A 21,767-nucleotide genomic window follows, 5' to 3' on the forward strand; every position below is an offset into this window, starting at 1 on the left:
TAGTGGTACAGCCACCGTTTGTTTTCCTTCGAAGTTACTGCTAGCCGAGCAGCGAAGTGTGCCCTCCAGATGCGAACCATGCACCATAAATTAGTCCATAGTCTTCCTGGTCTTTTTGTGGAATTGAAGAATGGCAGAGTAAAATTACGGCAGTCTGAAAAAGCTAAAGGTACGATTACTATAATTAACCTGTTATTTTACCCTGACAAAAAGTGCGGAAGGTGATTTCCAGTTTGCTTTTACTGTATCACCAATGTGAAACGCAGAACTACCGCATACCTCACATAACTGTATCAAACGTTTTGAGTCAATTACAACGGGCTAACAAAGAAAATCCGGAAGAAAATATTCAGCCACCGAATTAATCCGTTTGAATGTTTTAGTACGTAATATGCTGTCCCAGCACGAATGCTTAGCATTTTATAAAACGAATACTAAAGCAAGAAAAGAACAGAAGAGCACACGTTATAATTCCAAGACGTTGGCAGGCTATAACCAAAAGTAGGCTACTGCGCCGCATAACATACAAGTTTGATTTGAAGTTATTATGAAAATTAATTGGTTTGCGCCTGCATATTTTCAAACATGGCGCCTGAAAATAGACACACAAAAATGCTGCGAGTACTCGACCAATCAGAAATGTTCAGCGCTGAAAGCTCCACCCAAAAGGTTCCTGTACTTTCGGAAAGTACTACCCCCCGAGCAGGAACCTTTTGGGGGGTAAATCAAAGCCCCCGGAACTAAATTTAGACCCTAGTTCCTGCGGTGGAAACGCACTGAGTTCCTCAAAAGGTTCCTAGTTCCGGGGTATAGTTCCTGCGGTGGAAACGCGGCTTTTGCCTCATCTTCTGTACCACAATTCTGCTTGCTGCAGCACATATTGCCTACCTAGAAATGTAACTTGAACCTGATCTCAATGGTATTCTATACAATGACAATAAAGGCTTTTCATTCTATTTGGGCTTGATATGTGTAAATCTTGAAGATATGAATTACAGAAGCAATGGCATTTCATTGGTAGGATAAATTGGAGATCAAAATTACAACACCATGATATACCTTTAATACACAAAATCTAAATGTATCGTCAGGGTTTAGTAAGTGACCAATCAGCAATGTTGAGGAAAGGTAAATAACGTAATAAAGAAGTTTAAACAACGTGTCAGCAACGTAAATCTATAACGTTACGACGGATGACTGCCTGTTGACATAATCACAACGTCGGGGTAAGGTTATTATATTACATTGTCAAATGTAAAGTTGTAAGGACGTAATTGTTACGTATCCACAATGTTGTTTTGCGATGTCGCAGCGACGGGGCCCTGGTCTTACGTTTTTACGTTTATACTACGTAATTTGATATGTAAAGCGGACATTATGAGACCAATAGAGGACGTTAATAGTTTGTTGCCACAACCACATTTTGTTTGTAGGGTTGTCTGTCTGTTTAGCTAAGTGGTGGTAAAATAAAAATAAAATGGTTCAGAAATGTGACAGTTACAGCATACACGAACAAAGAGTTCTGCCTACTACTTCTAACATAACCAGAAGCAGAGGTAGCCTATTTTGAGATGCAATGGATAGAATCGTTCATAAATTCAGAACAGAGAGTGGGAATTTACACACGCGCATTACTGAATATTCCTACAAATACACAGCACACATATTTACCAATATGATCGTAAGTAATACACTTACTCGTGAAGTTGATTCTCAGTTCACTGTTCAAAAATGACAACACTCTTCATCAGTGTCGGGACCTGAACAACTCGTTCGCGTCTTCATCGTCGCTCTCCCACAAGGCATGAAGTGCGTCAAGTCCAGTCATCTGTGGCATTTTCCAAAATTAAACTAAATGTTTACCTCAAAAGAAGTGAATTAGGCTATGCTTTGACATTTAATCCTGCTTTAGCAGGGTTGGCATTTCTCTCATGGACCTCGCATCACCCCTCCCCTAGTCCCCTTCTATGGAGAGTAATTGTGATGTTGTAAACATGTGAATGCGATTTGGGCGGACTTCCTGCTGAGCAAAATTCACACAGTAATGAGTAAGGATTAACGAAGCATACATGGTCTAATTAATAAAATTTAAAACATTTAAAACAATTCGTATTATTTGCCAACGGGCGCGTTGGAAAGTTGCGATTCTAAGGTTTCTGTCAATGTTTTTGTTGCGTCTGTGTGATAACAGCTTGTGAAGTTAATCATCCAAATAGAAACGAAAGTTCATTTAATCTTGTCGAGCTTCGCCGGCGGAGCTCCCGACCTCAGAGGGTTAAAGTCACAGATGATGACTCAAACTCAGCTGACAAACTGGAGGAGGATATTGAGGCTCAAGTACACCTCATCATGAGTCAACTACCGGTGAGTGAAAACAAAATGGAGACGATATGCAAAGAAACAGAGAGACACCATGCTATCAACACTGAGAACAATATTGTTACAGGGCTAGCCTGAGGAGAGAAAGGATGCTCCAGCACAAATCAGAGAGTACTGGAACTATAGAGAAGAGTTGTGTGAAATAGAGGGGATCATGATGAAAAGTGATAATAGTACCACAAACACTAGGGAGAGACATGATGAAGGCAATTCATGCTGGTCACTTTGGCATTGAAAAATGCAAACTCAGGGCTAGAGAGCTCCTATTCTGGCCAGGGATGTCAAAGGACATAGAAAGAGTGGTATCAAGATGTGATGTATGTCAAACACACAGAAACACACAACAGAAAGAAACACTCATTCCACATGAAACACCACAAAGACCATGGCAGGTTCTGGGGACTGACTTGTTCTCATGGCACGGACATGATTTTCTGATTGCGACAAATTACTACTCTTGATACTGGGAGGTGGCACAGCAACGAGACATAAAGGCAACCACTGTGATTCGATCCACAAAGTCTATATCAACCAGACATTGAATCCCTGATGAGATCAAATCAGACAACGGACCCCAGTACTCACAAGAGAATAAGAAATTCAGCCAAGAATGGAACTTTAAGCATACAACTGTGTCCCCGAGACATGCTCAGTTGAATGGGCTTGTAGAGAAGAGTGTGCAAATAGTCAAAAGAATACTGAACAAAGCAGACATGGATGGCTCAGACCCATATGTGGGGTTTCTGGAGTATTGTAACACACCCATAGGAGACTGTGGATCACCTGCTCAGATGCTAATGGGCAGATGTTTGAAGTCATTCATACCATGTTTAGAGAGGCATCATTTGTCCAGGATACACTAGACAACCGAGGAGGTTCGCAGGGCAATAGAGACGCAAAACCAAAGACAGAAGGCTCTATATGACAGAACAGGGAGAGACCTGGGAGCACTGCATAAAGGTGACTATGTGAGAGTGCAGGATTATGTCAATGGGAAATGGGATCCAGCAGTGGTCAAAGACATAGCAGACACGCCACGCTCATATGTACTTGAACACAGTGAAGGGGGACTGATACGGTGCAACCAAAAATACATACTGAGGAATAAAGAGAGTAGTGGCAGTGGAGAACAACAGAATACAGAAGAGACTCAACATGCATTCATATCAGTCACTCAGGGATCAACAGAGGATCAGGCAGCAACAAGTGAAGAGCATTCAACAGCACAAAACAGCGGTGCAAACAAACTGTGACTACCCTAGACCCTCCATGCACACGCAGTGGAAGGATAATAAAACGTCCAGCCAGATATGAGGATTAACAAAAAAGACACTGTACGCAGCTGGTGTTCAAAATGTATACTAGCCCACCTGTTTCTCAGGTTTTATTGTGACTTTTTCTTATATAAAAAAAAAAGACAGTAAAATAAATGGTTATTGGAAGTTAACTGTTTGTTATGATGATCGTGAAAATGATTCTGTTCATGTTAATTCTCATTCCCCACTGATGTTTATCCAGATGCAAATATGTGTCACTGTAATTTTTTTTATAGAGGGGAGATGTAATGATATTGTTGGGCCACCGTACTGGGGGAGGGGCCAGATTAAAGATGGCTGAATAAGCAAACAAGGGTCATGCCGGTCGCTTACTAGCTAATAGTCTGGATATAACAGCTACCTGTTCACAGGCATTTATAATAAGCACACACCAGATTGGTCTGCATGGTTGGCTGTTTGCTTTGTAAATGCTTACCTGGGTGATAAGAAACAAACAAAAACTGCTTTACACATCTATTTGGATGTTACCACAACTCACTTCATGGTAAGTTACAAAGTTGCTTGCGCATCCATTTTTTACATTGTCTTTTTTTCCCATGCTTCATAATCTGTGGATGTGGCTGATTGCACGTTACCAATGGAAATGTGTTTTCTTGATTAACATTAGTATGTGGGGGGAAAAAAACGTGCATATGCACAAGTGCGTTTTGATTTGCTGTTACAGTTATTCCATACCTTCAATACAATCATACGGAATTGGTAGTATGAATGCAACCTCGGACTGCATACCTTGGATTTAGCCTAATTGCATCTCACACTATAAATGCAACTGAAACGACTAAAGACTACTGACATGTGAAAGCTGTTTGTAAAATTTCATAGTATTAGGCTCAATATTTTCTGAATAAATGAGAAAAATCACCAAAAACATTTATGGGGCTCTCCCCTATAACACGCTGATGATGTCTTCTCTTAAGAATGGCAATTCTGATCTTGTGCCGGGTGAAAAAACAGACACAATTACCTTTGTCGCGAAGGCCACCAACCACGATAAATCATCCGGAAGCAGATCATATGCATAAATTTCCATTCTCTCCTCACATACTTTTGTGGTCTACAGTCAGAACGCCCTAAAATACATATGCAAACACGCAAATTTTAGGGATGCTGTAGGGCAGTTGTAAGCTGTTGCTCTGCAGTCCTCTCTCTGAGGGCTCAAATGCTTTATTTTGTGCATAAGCTCCCAAATGAGCCTGCTGTTACTTTCTGTTACTTTCAACATTCCAACACTGTCTTCCACTTCCCTTCAGGATCGCCAGACCTCTCATGCCAGATACTCATAATTCTAAGATCAAAGCTATAGATGACACTGAGGGAGATTAACAACCTCCTTGCACGTAGAGGAGGCATAGTAACAAATGTTCATTCACTGTTAACCACGCTCGCGGTGTGAACCCCCCACGGTGTGATATCTCTGGACTGCGCCAAATCGGCGCCTAGATAACTGCTGCGTATCCCTATAGAGCACCACTGGCGACTAGCGGGTACCGTCAGTATTTCAAGGCCGCTCCATTCACACCAGCGAATGGAGGAAAGTCTAATTGAATAATTAGCAAATACATTTACAGTATCCAACAGGTCTGAAAAACTCAAAGCAAGTGCAGGCTATTTGAATATTACAGTATCACGTTTCTGAGTTCCCTAGCCTGCACGACTGAGAAATAATGTTTCATCTTCTCATAACCTGAACCTAAAGTAATCATGTTTGGTATGGGTATATTTTAATACTCACAACGAAGGTCGGTACAAAGTATATCCACCTTTCTTGCATTGCTAAATAATTATGCAACTAGATCAAAATTGAATAAATATTTACCAAAGTTATTGAAACCCGCCCCACAATGGGAAAGGCGGACGTGATATGAAGGTGTGCCCTCCAAACAGCCAATGACAGCTCAGACCGCTCTCTCCCGGTCCGGTTTTTAAGTCAATGACCACCGAGGCCAGCTCTGCTCTTCTTTTTTTCAATTTTTCCTTTTCCTCCGTACCCGAGCTGTGGCTCACGTTGATTTTCAAAAAGCTACCCTAGCCTCGGTCCCCCGCCATATAACCCTGGATCGCTGTACCATTGGACTTAAGAGTGTTCGCACCGCTTCGGAACCGTGTCTTTACCCCTTGAAGTACCGACGGGCTCGTGTTGGGAGTCCGGTGTCGCCGATCAAGCTGGCCTGTCTCAAGCTGCATTTTCCGGCTTTGAACTTAGCGTGTGCTGCCTCAGCTGGGTCTCGGGGATCACTTTCTCCTCCACCTTTCCTCTCTTCCTCTCCTCTCCACACTCCGACACGTAAGTAACGCCATAATTCGAAGTTTAACCTACCGTTAGCTATTTATGTGTACATCCGTATGGAGCCAGCAGTAGCAAGTCAGCGGCTAGACCGTAAACCTAACTGTATGGTTAAAGAGCTTTGTGCTATGAGTCAAGTGTAACTGATTGTTGTCTGTCTCATACTAATCATAGGCTACGTGCATAAAATGGTATTAGTTCATAGTGAGTTTCTGTGTAGCGATACCCAGCAACCTTGTTGAGAGAGGGTTTCACTTATGAACAATAATACTAATACTAGGCTATAACGTCTGACTAGTCACTACATTCTACATCATATGTATTGAATTGCATCACGCTATACAGTGCCAGTATCCTATCCCATATTACAACCAAACTGCTTAACTTATAATAACAATTATTTGTCATTAAAGCATATATTTTTGTATATGTGTGTTTGTGTTTCCTCTCTCATGCTGATGGAATGATCCACCAACAAAGTCAAATAGAGACATTTGAATTAATAAGGGCGGAGGGTCAATTCCCTCTAAATAATTTTAAGTGTTGAGGTTGATAAAGGGTGATCTCGTTATTCTGTGTTCGGTATTCAGAGTGCTGTGCCATTAACAGGGTAGCTGAGGGTGACCCCATAATTAAATTTGAAATATAAAATAGTTGAGTTGAGAATAATAAATTTAATAACTCAACTAAGTTATATCAACCTTATGACACATCTATAAAAGTATTGCAAATCCTTATTGAATATGGCCTTAAAACTGCACATTTTAACTAATTCAGAGTTAGGGAGGTCGAACCTGTTTTGGCGATCTTTCAGAAAACATATTTTGACAGTTTATTCTTCATGCATAATGTCATAAATGCTACAGTATCGTCAAATAACAACATATAACTGTTGTTTCCAATAATACGATTTATTAGCCGCCTCGCGCAGCATGTAATCACTGTTGTTGGAGGGAAACGCATCATCACCTGTGTGACTTTGAGGGTGGGGTTATCTGTTTTCCTTCAAGAACATGAACCATTATTGTGTGGTATTCGTACAGTAAAACGAATATACTGTACGCATTTACAGGTATGTATTGTTATGGGATGCGTTATTTAATGAAAACTGTACTCTCAAAACGCAATACGTGCCAAAATGTCTCAGTTTCAAACACATCGGCCCCATGGCTTCAAAATTCCATTGCAGTTGGGGACTGGGATCGACCAGGGTCATGTCCCCATTTTCACCCTAATAAAAAAATCACCCATTCGTAAAACTAAAATCCTTTATACCATACTGTAGTCACGGTCTTGTAGAAAAAATATATGTAAAAATGTTATTCAAACAAGTTTTCCCCATGACATAGCCACCAGAAAACACTGGCAACAAAATACTATTCTAGCTGCTCGGGATTCGGATTCCTGAGGGTTGCGCATGTCTCCTTATCACCAGTGTTGCCAACTTAGCGATTTTGTCACTAGATTTGGCTACTGTTCGGACCCCTTTAGTGACTTTATTTCTAAAAAGAGCCTAGCAACAAATCTAGTGACTTTTTAACTAAACATAAGGTGCTTTCCTTGAAAGAGAGTTGCCAACATTGCTCTGTGAGTCTGCAGTATTCCCTGTGCTCTCTGTGGCTTTCTAGCTCACATGACTGTTGCGGTCTGTGGGAGAGAGAGTGTGTGTGGCTCTCTCCGAGAGCCAGGTTTGGTTGACTGACCAGCAGCAAGACTGAAACATGAATGAGCTGCGCATGCGTGTTTCAATGTGCCCAACGACCAATCACTGATCCCCATTTGCCCGCCCCAGGCGGGAACTCCGTCTCCTTTTACTTGTTCTTTCTTCGTTTTAAACAAAAACAAAATTCTATTGTAAGTTTTAAACTTAAAATTCTGCTAGATATATTTGCAAGTAATAAAAAGCTAGTTCATTCCGTTGTCTGGGTCATCTGCACTCAAGATCATAACTCATTTCCACAGTCTGTACAGTAGCTTACACACATCTCACTTATACAAACAAATACATGTCGATACACAGATACACACAGGCCTTACATACGTATATACGCAGTATACATACATACATACATACATACATACATACATACAGTACATATCATGTCACAATCCAAACTATACTCTCAGAAATATAGGAAAGAATGGGAGTCAAACCCTTAATTCAAGGATTGTTTGAAGCCCTAGTGAACTATTCCCCAGTGTTGCATGGGTAATGGTTCAAGGGCATACTGTCTTTACTGCAAGACAGACTTCTATGCCAAGTTGAGAGACATAAAAAAGCACATAGGCCTATCAACTCAAAAGCACATTGAAAAATCAAAACCGTATAACTCTGCAAAGCAATCTACATTGCCATTTTTTAACAAGAAAATGGATTCCTCCAAACAGGCAATCATGGAAATGGCTATTTCTGAGCACTGCTCAATACAGTCGTGTGACCACATCGGCGAAGCATGCAAAGTTGCTTTTGCAGATTCCGCTGCAGCCACACATTTTCGTATGCACCACAGATGTTGGTGACTACAAATACAGTCTCCTTCTTGATGAATCCACTGACATTAGTCTATCAAAGTACCTTGGTGTCGTGATTCTGTATTTTAGTGAGGAGAAAGGAAATGTGCTGTCCACTTTTCTAGGCCTCATTGAGTTGGAGGGTGAGGATGCAAGATCAATAGCCAGAGCGGTTCTGGCTTTCTTTGAGAGTTGTGCTCTCAAAAAGTAGAACCTGCTTGGCATTAGCACAGTCTGTAATGACAGGGGTGCACTACGTGGTGCACAAAATTCTGAAGGAGGAGAGTGGCTTAAAACATCTAGTCCTCATCCACAGTGTGTGTCACTCACTGCAGTTAGCAGTAAGCTCTGCCTCCAACAACACAATTCCACGTAGTGTCGAGTACCTTGTGAGAGAAACCTATAATCAGAGTGTGAATTATACAATAGCAATCTGGGGGGTCAACTTTTTCTCCAGGGCGTAAAGGGAACCCAGTACAGCTCAGGTGCATGCTTCAGTGAACTGAAGTCTTACAATCATTACAGTATCTTGCTTGTTTAACATAATGTCTGCAGTCTGTAGATGATGATAAATCAAATCCATTACACCAGCTCATGGGGCACGTACCACACAACAAATTTTGTAGTCAGGGGTCACCAACAGTATTCTAGAGCAAAACTGCCAGCAAGTCAGACCCACACACACAAAACAACAGCAGACCATCATTTCCACTCAAACACAGACCTACACAATGCTGTACCAGAACCAAAGACACTATCAACATGCCAAACAGGTAGGCAGATGTGTTACTACTATACAGCATCTAGGCCTGTGCCTGTGCAGTCTGCTTTCTAACTCGCCTCTTTGCTACTAGGTCCTGCCTGCTCACTGTCCTCCTGACCGCTGACTGTCATTCTGACCTCCCTCTGATTCCTTAATACAACAGCACATAAATGTAAAACTCACCATCACCAATACTATCCTGCTCAGTATTAAGCTTGCATGACAACCACAGAAAATACAGGATGCATTATCATCTCTAAGTCCTAATTCTTACAAAGTTTCAGCTTACTCTTTTTTAGCACCAAAAAAGTGCCAGATATCTCCTCTCCTCTTGCTCATGTTGACTCTGTGAATGAAATCTAATCTGAGTTCAATAAAGTAGTCACACATTTGAATTAATACATTTACTCAGCCTTCAGCACACATGGATTTTAATATTGTTCAATTACCCAACCAGGTAAAACTCCTGCATTCCTGAGTGAAAACAAAGGGGGTGCCTATCATAAAAGCTAATATCAAAAAGGCAAAAGACTAACTAAACCACCACAGCCACACAAAAGACTATCAAAATGAAATAAACTCTATATTGATGTCAAAACGTATCTCTACAACAACTAATTCTCCATTGTCTCACTGCTCATGACTGAGCACCAGTGTTAGCTAACATTAGATATATGACATTTTATATTGGTAATGAAATGCCAAGCCATAGGCACAGCTAGCTAGCTATTTAGCCAACACTGGAAATGAAAGGGCGCGCTATCAGCTAGCTATCATTAGCTAGCTAGCTAACGTTAGGTAAGGAAAACGTTAGCTTTAGCTAGCTATCTTACATTAGTTAGCTAATATTAGGTAAGGCAAACATTATCTTTAGCTAGCTAACGTTAGTTAGCTAAGCTGTAACTTAAGGCAAAAGTTAGAAACTAGCTAACGTTAGCGTTCATCCGTAGACACTTGACACAATCTAATTCAGAAACTCTGAAGGTAAGAAAGTAAAGCGTATTAAACTAGCTAGATAGCTAGTTACTTACATTAACCTGCAGCGTCTCCATTGGCTTGCGCGGTGCACGCGAGCATAGACTTTAATGAGGACGCGAGCCACTGCAATGATGGGAGTGAGGCAGGCAGACAAGACGTTCAACTAACGTCAAGGTTAAGAAATGGTGTGGTCCACTTTAGGGGTGTCTGAAATCGTATTACAAGATTCTTCCAGGCATGAATATGGGAAATATATTGTAATATTTACAATTAAAGAAGGATATATGTTTCGACCCCCCCCCCCCCAACCTGTTGTTTTTACCTCTTTTGGGGGGGTCCAAGTCTTAATTAGGGGGGTCAGACCCCCCCCCCAATCCCCCCCATAATTCAAACCCTGCCTATAACTGGTATTCTATCTCACCAAAGCGCAGAGAGGCGTACAAGGCTGTGTATGAGACAATAAAATGTGGGCAGAAGCCTTTATTGATCACAAACATATGTGCCACATGTTGGCTGTCTATAGAGCCTGCTGTGTCCAGAATCCTGGACCAATGGGAGGAGCTAAAATTGCACTTCAACCTGACCATGTCAAGTGAGCACTGCTACATGGCAGATGTTCTACATTCCATGCACAATGACCCCCAGAACATCCTGTACCTCACTTTTTAAAATCCATGTCAAGGGTTCTTGACGGGGATCAGAGTACTGACCCTCTCAAGCTGCTTGATTGCTTAATCAATCTCACAAGGTCAGTCTGCAGCATGGTGATAAACCCCATGGCTAGAATTGATGTGCTCAAAGAGCCTATTGAAGGACACATCAGCCCCAAGCCGTACCTTGGCTACTTATTTGAAGCCAAGGCAGCAGAGCTGAGCCTCTCCCCTGAGGAGGAGAACAGTGTGCAGAGAAGATGTGTGAGCTACACCATCTCCTTAGCAAATTATTTGAAGGCAAGGCTCCCAGATAACATGGAGACATTGCAGCACATGTCTCTGTTCAATGTGGGGGAGACACTGAAGCACAACAAGAGCTTGGTAAACATGTCATAAATTGCCGACATTTTGGGATACAGCCCTGCCACAATTGACAGTTATTCAGCAGTGGAGGATTATGCATCTCCTGAAATGGGAGGAAACGACAAACACCATGGCGTTCTGGAATGAGGTGAAGCGGCACAGGGATGCAGCTGGCTTAAACTCATTTGAAAAATTGGCTACTGCTGCAGTCTCTGTCCTTCCTCTTCCACACTCAAATGCTGAAGTAGAGAGACTATTCAGTCAAATGAGTGTGGTGAAAACAAAACCGTATGTCCCTCAGCTCCATTCTTTATATTAGTTATGGCCTAAAGCTGGCTGGGGATGCATGCTATGAGCATAAGATGCCAGACAAGGTACTGCATCTCTTTGGGTCTTCAGCTGGCTATTAATTTAAGTCAAATCCCTCAGGCTCTAGCTCTACCTCTGCACCCGAACACATCATCCCACAGGAGGGGAGCACTGAGGTTATGGATCTTGTGGAAGATGAATTCTGTCTCAGCACCTTCATGAGCTGATTCCTCAGTGAAATTGGACTATCTTGTAAATATGTAAATAGTTGACCAAGTTAGACTATTTAGTAAATAATATGTACATAGTTAGTTTGTATGGATCTCATTGGCATCTTTTCAGAAAATCTCCCTCCATTGTGTAACATGTTTTTTTAAATATGCAAATGATTACGTGGTGACGTCATACATATGAAAATTAACATATGACGTCATCTAGCGACTTTTAGAGGAGGCCTTGGCAGCACTGCTTATCACCGTAATTACAAAAAACTCCCATTCGTAAAACTCAAATGCTTTATGCCATACTGTAGACATGATCTTGGTGAAGATATCTATGCAAAAATATCCTTGTTCAAATGAGGATTTCCGGTGATCTAGGCACCAGAAGTCATGTACATGCTCCAGGTTGGCTGGGCATTCTATTCTAGTAGTTTGTTGAAATTTACAACGCACATGTCTCCATTTCATCGTAATTAAAAAAATACCCTTTCGTAAAACTAAAATGCTTTATGCCACACTGTAGACAACATATTGGTTAAAATCTGCATGCCTCTTCGCTGGCATAACTTGCACGGATTGGAATCGATTGGAATCCCTCAGGACGCTGGCAGCTGTAACATTTTTAGGACACCGAAATATATGAAAGTATGAATAAATAATAGCCGATTAACTTATAATTCATTTCTCAGTGAGTTTTCCTTGTAATAAAATATGTAATAATGCCTTCAGTGCATTTAGATTTTTGATAATGGCCAACTGATTTCGGTGCAGCGTTAAAGGGGAATTACACTTTATAACACTTCTGCTTCTCATGACTGATTGTCCTTCTAATGAATGTGTCGCCCTTCATTTTTCAATTAGTTATTTCATTTTAAATGTCACGTTAGAAACAAAGACCTATTTTTTTTAGCGCAAGGCCACATAGTAGTACGGTTTCCGTTTTTTTCTTCTTCGTTTTCGCTTCGCGGCAAAATCGAGAAGAAGCGAAGCAAAACATTCCGTTAACTTAGTGTTGAAATTGAACAAACTAACGTCTGCTAGCTTATGTTTGATGCGATATCGGTGTAATAATGAGGTGCCTTGTACCCGGTTGTTATAATGCCCCCGTTAAACTTGCCTTGAAAGCACATTTTCATAGTTTTCCATGCGATGCAACTTGACAGACATGGCTGGATGTAATCAGACACCCCAACATAACAGCCGAAGAAGTTCGCAAACTCGGACTAAGGGTATGCAGTGACTACTTTGAAGGCATCGACTACCAAGGCGACCGTCTGAAACCTGGAGCTGTACCCACCGTTTTCCCATCGTTGGTTGAACCGCTCGAGGTAGGTACTATGCGAGCTGGCTAACGCTATCACGTCTGTCTGTGATACATAGGATGTCTACCACCAGTTGCCGTTTGTCCTGGGAATAGCCTGTGGTTCCTCAATCTTGGCCCGCTCCTGATTCGCTCTCGCTCTGGCACAATCAGCCTGCAAATTAGCCAGCTCTTCTGTGTATTCCGGCTCGAATCAATAGGGCACAATAATCCCATGATCAAAAACAAAATCTCTTTCATCCTCAGACATTTTCGGTTTCGCTAGCTAGTAGTCATACAACACTATTTCTACCATAGACATATATGTATATATGGGCCTGTGTCTTGGAAACAGATTGGGACCTATATTTTAGAAGTAGGTTGGGTCTGCGTTTTAAAAACGTGTTGGGGCTTGTGTATTAGAACCAGGTTGGAGCACGTGTTTTAGAAGCAGGCAGAGGCCTGTATTTAAGAAGCAGGTTGAGGCCTGTTTTTTCAAAGCAAGTTGGATTAGTGTTTAAGAACCAGGTAGGGCCTGTGTTTAAGAAGCAGTTTGTATATATGTCTATGATTTCTACGACCAACCTAATGTTATTGTCTACAGGTACGCCCACATCAGAAGTCGCACAATGATATGCATCCTCGAGTTCGACACTAAACTGCCTGGGTCTGCTTCCTGCATTTGTAGGAAGGAAAACAACAAAACAGAGTAAAATATGAACATAATGAAATAACTAATCGAAAAATGAAGGGCAACATATTTATTAGAAGGACAATATCAGTCATGAGAAGCATGAGTGTTATAAAGGGTAATTTCCCTTTAAGTGCATAAGCAAATGCTCTTAAACAAGGCCAAATAAGCATAATAACTTCTGACATTCTAAAGAAAAAAAGTGCCATCGCTGAACTGTCAGTGCATTTTTGAAACAGCTTTAATAGCTTTATCGACTCTAATTTTGTATATTTCCTTGTTAAATGACCTGTTAAAGTGAACCCAGATGCCAGTTTTGTTTTATGTTTGTGCATGGAACGGTCATTGTGATTACATTGCGGGCAGACCTCCGTATCAGAGTCAATAATGGGCTAACAGCTGCCCAGTACCATACATGTCTTTAAATTAGTATTGTTTGGCTGTTTTAAAGAGTTAAACAGAAAAAATAATGACTTAATATGTAAATAATGGTGAGTGCAGAGTTTCACATGTTTCATGGTTTCAATGGAATGCAAATATCTTGGTGAGTCCAAAGAAAGGATATAATTTGAACGAGGCATCACTGACTGTCTTAAAAACAGGTTGGGGCCTGTATTTTATAAGCCTGTGTTTTAGAATCAGGCTTGGGCCAGTGTCTTAGAAACAGTTTGGGACCTATATCGTAGAAGTAGGTTAGGCTTGTGTATTAGAAGCAGCTTGTTTCCTGTGTTTAGGAAGCAAGGTTGGGATATGCTTTTAGGAAGCAAGCAGGGCCTGTGTTTTTGAAGTTAGTTGGATTTCTTAGAAGCAGGTAGGGGCCTGTGTCTTAAATACGGGTTGGGACCAGTTTTTTTAGAATAAGGTAGAAGTCTGTGTTTTAGAAGCAGGCTGGGGCCTGTGTCTTAGAAACAGATTGGGACCTATATTTTAGAAGTAGGTTGGGTCTGCGTATTAAAAACGTGTTGGGGCTTGTGTATTAGAACCAGGTTGGAGCACGTGTTTTAGAAGCAGGCAGAGGCCTGTATTTAAGAAGCAGGTTGAGGCCTGTTTTTTCAAAGCAAGTTGGATTAGTGTTTTAGAACCAGGTAGGGCCTGTGTTTAAGAAGCAGTTTGGGGCCACTGTTTTAGAAGCAGTTTGGGGCCTGTGCGTCAGAAGCAGGTTGGAAGGAATAGTTTAAGAAGCAGGTTGAGGCCTGTGTCTTGGAAACAGGTAGGATCTGTATTTTAGAAGCAGGCAGCGGCTTGAGTTTTACGCCGGGCACCCACCGCACGCGTCGCGTAAGCGTCGCGTAAGCAGCACGGCGAAGCAGCACGACGCGGCGCGTAGGGTGTCTCCACTGGTTCCGTTTGTGTCGCGCAAAGGCTTGCGTAAAAGCTATATATTCCTAGTAGCTCTCGCAGCCTACAGTGGGATTACATCGTGTATTTCATGTTTGTTCAGGACTGTTGATTATGGGTTAAGTGAATACTTTGGTGAGAGACCTTTTTCAGTTTGTTAATTTGGTAATATTTCGTTAACTTGTAAATACGTGAGAAAGTAAACGCTTTCAAGAATTACCATAAACTTAAATCGCAACGTAGCCTGCATAACAATCAATCTCAAACTGTATTAATTTATTTGCTTGGTTAACAAGCGTGCCAATTTCATGAAGAATATGTAATGATCATAATAATAATAAATAATCCGTAATCAACCATTGGGAATTCCCGTGTTGTCTTGTCATTCACGTCAAAACATTTATAGGATCATATTTAGTAAAATCAGCTAATCATGAAAAAGACAGTAACAGTTTAATCTTGAAGAGATATGAACACCACAACGCCATGAACACCGGAAGCTTTGAAGTACAAGTGCGATAGGCTACGTCTTTCTGTGGTGTATTTTCAAATTTACCCCGCCCCCTCCGCAAAATAAGATAGCGAAAGTTTGCCTTTTCCCCAGGTTCCAGTTTTTTGTTTGTTTTTTTTTTTCTGCAAGGACAATACAAAAACGAAAAGGCTTGTATTTTTTTAGCTGCTTATAAAATGTCTGGGAGGGAACTAGGGACACACCCCCAGTAATATAAGGATGAAATATAAATCAGAGCATGTATACCTAGCATTTTAGAGCATATTTCTGTGTATAAACAGGCCATCGTGACGCGCGACAAGCCGAAAAAATAGAACAGAAGCGAAAAACTACGCTTCAGTTCGCTTGTGTCGCGCGAGCTTCGCAGCCGGTTCGCGACGCGTTCGCTTCTGGTGGAGACGACGTCGCCCGCTGCCATTGTAATAACAGTACTTCAACTACGCTTCAGTTACGCGCGTAATACGCGCGTAGTGCGCTCGCGGTCGATACGCGTGCGGTGGGTGCCCGGCTTTAGAAGCAGACTGGGGACTGTGTCTTATGAACAGGTTGGGACCTGTATTTTATAAGTAGTTTGGGGTCTGTGTTTTAGAAGCACGTCAAGGTCTGTGTAGTAGAAACAGGTTGGGGCTATGTTCTACAAGCAGGTTGGGGGCTGTGTATAAGAAGTAGTTTGGGCCCTGTGTTTTAGAAGCCGGTAGGGGCCTGTGTATTAAAGTGGGTTGGGTCCTGTGTTTTAGAAGCACGTCAAGGCCTGTGTAGTAGAAACAGGTCGGGGCTAGTGTTTTACAAGCAGGTTGGGGGCTGTGTAGAAGAAGCAAGTTGGGCCCTGTGTTTTAGAAGCCGGTAGGGGTCTGTTTATTGGAAGTAGGTTGTGTCCTGTGTTTTAGAAGCACGTCAAGGCCTGTGTAGTAGAAACAGGTCGGGGCTAGTGTTTTACAAGCAGGTTGGGGGCTGTGTATAAGAAGTAGTTTGGGCCCTGTGTTTTAGAAGCCGGTAGGGGCACGTGTATTAGAAGTAGGTTGGGTCCTGTGTTTTAGAAGCAGGTTGGGGCCTGTGTATTAGAAGCAGGATGGGGCCTGAATTTTAGAAGCAGGTTAGGCCGATAGTCTAAAAGCAGGTTAAGGCCGATGTTTTCAAAGCAGGTTGGACCTGGGCATTAGAAGTAGGTTGGAGGCTGTGTATTAGAAACAGTAAAGGAGCTGTGTTTTAGAAGCAGGTTGGGGCTTGTGTATTAGAAGCAATTTATGGCCTGTGTTTAGGAAACAAGGTTGGGGTCTGCATTTTAGAAATAGGTTGGGCCCGTAGTCTAGAAGCAGGTTGAGACCTGTGTTTTCAATGCAGGTTGGGCCTGTGCATTAGGAGCAGGTTTGAGGCTGTGTATTAGAAGCAGGTCAGGGCCTGTGTTTTAGAAGCAGGTTGGGGCTTGTGTATTAGAAAGCAAGGTTGGGGTCTGCTTTTCGGAAGCTAGCTGGGGCCTGTGTTTTTTAAGTCAGTTGGAGATGTTTCTTAGAAGCATGTTGGCTCCCTGCAGTGGAATGCACACTGGAGTTCCTGCAGCAATCCCTTTTGCCTTTCCAGTGGAAAAGACTCCATGGAACCCAGCTCTTTCTCATCTACAGCCACCCCAACCACCCAGCCATTGTGCATCATGCATTTTCATTTGATGCCATGCATCTGCAACATAACCATTCTCAGACCAGACAAACAAATAGCGTGATATCGAAAAACAGAAACACACAAGAAAGGATTTCCATTTAGCCATTTGAGGGCTTACATTTAGACTGAGCTCTCTAACTCATGTTGATTCATGTCTTTTTGATATCCATATAACTTTGGATGTCCACCCACACAATTATGAAAGCCTCAGACTCCCTGACTTGTTACTTCTGAAGAAAAAGGAGAAGAAGAAGGCAAAAACAGTGCTATCTGCTGCAGAAGAGGGATTTCCTACAGAACCCTTTCATTGGCAATTTAACACTGCATGAACTTCCCTGCCTTTATGGGAGATGACCAGGAACAGCACTCTAACCCATATTAAGATACTTTAATAAAATGTCTTGGTAAGAAAATACATTGTGTTGTAAGGGTCAATATTATATCTTCAAATGTAATGGAAACATGTACAACATAGAATCATATAATTAAGTACGCAATACATTTTTGATAAAAATTCCTTAGCAAAATCCACAACAATCCAAACAAAGATATAGATTCAGCAATGAACAAAGTGTTTCTGTGAACAGCAGTGGTTTCATTGCAACTGGGTTTCACCCCTTTTGCATCTGACATCAATGTGCTATCATCAGGTCTATAGCTAACCAATTAGTTAAAAGCAGTGGGGTCTATCATATCTCATAATATTAGGTAAAAGCATCTTAGTTAAAAGCAGCTAATTTATCATAATAATGTTAGCTAGGTAAGTTATCTGTGTCCTTAGGATGCAATGTGATATGTAACGTTGCTAGCTAGTTACATGTCACATCACATCCCACAAAAACAAAGTAAACAAACATACAAATTACAGTTTCTGACACAGCCTATTAGCCTCAGCTAATGAAAGTTATAACTACTTACCTGGGACAAAATGGGTATTTTACTACAAATATATGTAGTAGACTAGGCTTGATACAGTGTTAGATACTATCTAGTCTGCAGGTAATCAGAGCACCAATTTAGTCAGGAAAATGGCAAGCATTATTGGGCTGAATGGCCTGTTCTCATCATTATGTTCTGTTGTGTTCTGTTCTGCTCTGTTATGTGACATGTTGCTTGATTCAGGATCCCAGAGTTCCCTGGCTTTCCCTGGACCAGCATACTGGTCATAACTTTCCCCTCACGTCTAATGGCCTGAATCCACTTGTTTCTCCTCATTGTCCTGGGCTTCTTGCACAGGAGAACATTGGGGTTTTTGGCTTTGTTATTTGTACAGCCCACTATGCAACAACGTTTTAGCATTTTTATAATCTTGATAATCCCATGACTGCTAATACTAACTATATGGAGCATAACCACATTCAGCGTGATGGATTGTTTTCCCCCATCGTGGGGTCAAAGCCTATTACAGGAGCGTCAAAGCAAATGTAACCTGTGACATAGATGTAAGCACAGGCAGTTGATTCTTTGAATTTCACTCATCGCAGAATGCCATTGTAAATACATTTTCAGGATTCAATAAGCAGATTCTAAATGCACATTTCCTAACAAATTCCCGGTTATGGGAAATTATATGATACCCAACACTATCTACAGGTACCAGAGTGACCACATGAAGGCCATATGACTGTGTCTGGTTGACCACCCAGTGCTCAATGTGAAAAATCAAAGCACAGTGCACAACATCCCCAATCCTGTCCACACATAAAAATCCCAGACACCCCACACTCCAGCAATCTGATGTCCCTGAAAACTGAACAAACACAGCCCAGACCATTGCTATACCTAGTTAAACTAACCAGATCTCTTTAGCAATGGTGAAAAAGAGCCAAGGGCTGCCTAGGGGAAATGCCTACATATCATCAGAACATGGACTAGATCTCTCTACACAACAGATGCAGGAGGGATGACTGTCCTCACACAAGGCTATGCCAGGTCCCCAAGAGGTAGGAACCTTCAGGGTGCTGTTGACAATACACTGAAACAAGGAACAACCTCAGTGGCAATTCCACAAAATGAGCTGGCACTTGCCCAGCAGAACACATGCCCACCCCCTCCCACAATATTTTCTACTATATGCCTCTGAAGGAAAATGACTAGGGTTAAAGAAGCTATGTGTGAAACAAATTTACTTTTTTCAAAATTTCTATCTTGATAAATGCAGCCAATTTTTCCAGTATTAGTTCACAAAAAACACGAGTGATATTGCAGCAGTTCACCTCTCTCTTGTTTTCTTTCCCCTCTCTCCCACTAGAATGCTGTCGGTTATTCTTTGTCAACGCACTGTTTGTCATCAATAAGCATCTGCCTGTGTGAAATGTCAGGACGCTGCTGAGGAACGAAACTAACCAATATCACATAAGGATATGGAGGGGGCGTGTTTATGTGACTAATAATACCCACGTATATAAACCGCCTCATCTCGTATTTTTATTCAAATAATGTTGCCACAAAAATATCTTGGGGGAATTCTCTTCCATTCAAACTGTTTCACGGTTCAAAGGGGATAAACAACTCTATTTCAGAACCAAAAGCAATGGACAGCGCACGCACTCTTTCTCCCTGGAAGAGGGAAGGCCGAGGAAGGAGCGGGATTTCCCTGCAAATTTCTGGATCTCCCGAATTTCTTCCATTGCTAAATATTGCCACTTTCCCTTCGGATTACCGTAATTCAATTGGAAAGGAAAATGTCTAAGCTGAAATCAGGAATAGGCAACTTCGATGAAATATATATACAGATCCTAACACCCAGTATCTGTTGTTGTTGTTATTATTATTATACCTCACCCCCTTTAAAAATATCTACAACGACAGTATGACGGAAATATCTGGCCAGCTCGGCAGTAAACATATCTATGCCTTTTAAAATTATTTTTCCTCAGAATACAGCCTATACTAAATAAATAAATTAAGAAACATTAGCGCAGCCTCGTACGAGCAAAAAGAAAATACCACATTGACATCAGTCACGACATTATGTATTAAGTTAAACAATTGTTTAATAAACAGTAGCAACATTGCAGTCGAACGCTACGGCAAGACTACAATCTGAGAATGTCTGCTTTTACTCCTATGCCACAGCTATAGCCTACCGTAGGTAACTCAGATAGCCTTCAATACAAATCGCACTGACGGACTAACTCAAATGTCTTGTATCATTCAAATCTGTTACATACTCCATCATAAGCCACGAATGTCATGCATGTTATTACACTTTAATACAAATACAGAAATTGCACAGAACACGTTGAACCATTGGCATTGTGTGCCGTTTTCAAATAGGCCACAGCGACCCCGTGTCTATGAAATCTATTTTCACGCGCATATGTGGTTCATTCAGATTCGAGCTCATTCAGAGGTAATTTTCAGGTTTGACAAGCAGATACAGGACATGAATAATTCATCACACAAAACTGTTTTTGACACTGAGAATGAGTCAGCAGAGCAAGAATATTAAGTTTATATACGCATGGGAAAAAATATTATGCCACATTTTAAGCACACAGAATTTGTCCGCCCGGACAGTAAAATGCGAGAGCTTTAAATCACCGTTGCCTGCAATGAGCTGGGCAGCAGCAGGGACAGAATACAGAAGAGCGCATCTACATCTAATACACCACGATTTACCAGGCGCCGAAGACAAAACGGACAAATAATGCTAAGTTATCGCCCATGTCGTGGCAGGAAGGCGTGTGGGAATTAAAACGATTGAGCTTTTACCTGTGAGAACTCCGACTCGGATTTGATGGTCGTGGTTTGTTAAAATCATCCCTTCCGCCGCCATGTTCACAAGCGCTGTCGCCCGCACTGAGAAACCCTAAGCAGAGCCAAGTGTCGATCACATCGAACTCCAGGAGAGGAGAGAAAAGCAGGGGTAGAACCAGGCAAAAGAAGCAGAACCCTGAGCGTAGTACTTCTCAAGCCGATTGAGGCACTAGTTCATACAAGCCAAAGCGCGGGGGCCGGTTAAACGGAAAGCAGCATGGAGCTATCCACTTGCCATGGCAGTGGCAAGTGATTGTATTCCCCAGAAGCAGGAATATAAATTCCTGTGGGGTCCGCTGTCCATTTCCAATGATGACTTTCAGGAAAAAACATACACTTTAAATAAACATTGCAGATGTCTGTCAGCTTGTGCATGTCATACAATTGCAGTATTAACCCACTAGTAATCTGGATGTGGAAGCATCTATTAAATAACTGTTCTAGTAATAGCGGCTTCTATAGTAATGAATGGCAACAATACTTGAATGCAAAGGCATGTTTCGTCTATTCACATTATCTACAGAAGCTTCTGCAAAGTCTAGTCAGGCCTGTAAAATGTAACAAAATCCTGTGGCAAAGACCCAGCTTCTATTTTTAGTCCTGACTGCACACTTCCGTAATGTGTAATTCCACTTGTTTATTCTCATGGAAAAAAATTCTTCACGTGGCTTCTTTTAGGGTTCCATAAATATGCATTATTTATGAACACAC

General features: G+C 41.6%; 1 protein-coding gene and 1 long non-coding RNA gene across 5 annotated transcripts in view; one reads left to right on the forward strand and one right to left on the reverse strand.

Moving 5' to 3' along the window:
* The window catches only part of LOC135257863 (gephyrin), a 404,797-nt gene extending 383,512 nt beyond the window's left edge, over window positions 1-21,285 (reverse strand). For 2 of the 4 annotated variants that reach the window (XM_064341062.1, XM_064341061.1), the window contains exon 1: window positions 21,012-21,283. In XM_064341062.1, the coding sequence (XP_064197132.1) occupies window positions 21,012-21,075 (64 nt within the window). In that variant the 5' untranslated portion in view covers window positions 21,076-21,283. Of the gene's footprint in view, window positions 1-21,011 lie in introns of all 4 variants that reach the window. The other 2 variants (XM_064341059.1, XM_064341060.1) reach the window with 2 other exon arrangements.
* LOC135257898 (uncharacterized) lies at window positions 15,034-15,756 on the forward strand. Its single transcript, XR_010330809.1, has 2 exons — window positions 15,034-15,366; window positions 15,642-15,756. It is a non-coding gene; the product is annotated as an uncharacterized LOC135257898 (long non-coding RNA).
* Window positions 21,286-21,767: the final 482 nt, after the last annotated feature.

This window comes from Anguilla rostrata, chromosome 6 (assembly GCF_018555375.3).
Source record: "Anguilla rostrata isolate EN2019 chromosome 6, ASM1855537v3, whole genome shotgun sequence".
Taxonomy (NCBI): domain Eukaryota; kingdom Metazoa; phylum Chordata; class Actinopteri; order Anguilliformes; family Anguillidae; genus Anguilla; species Anguilla rostrata.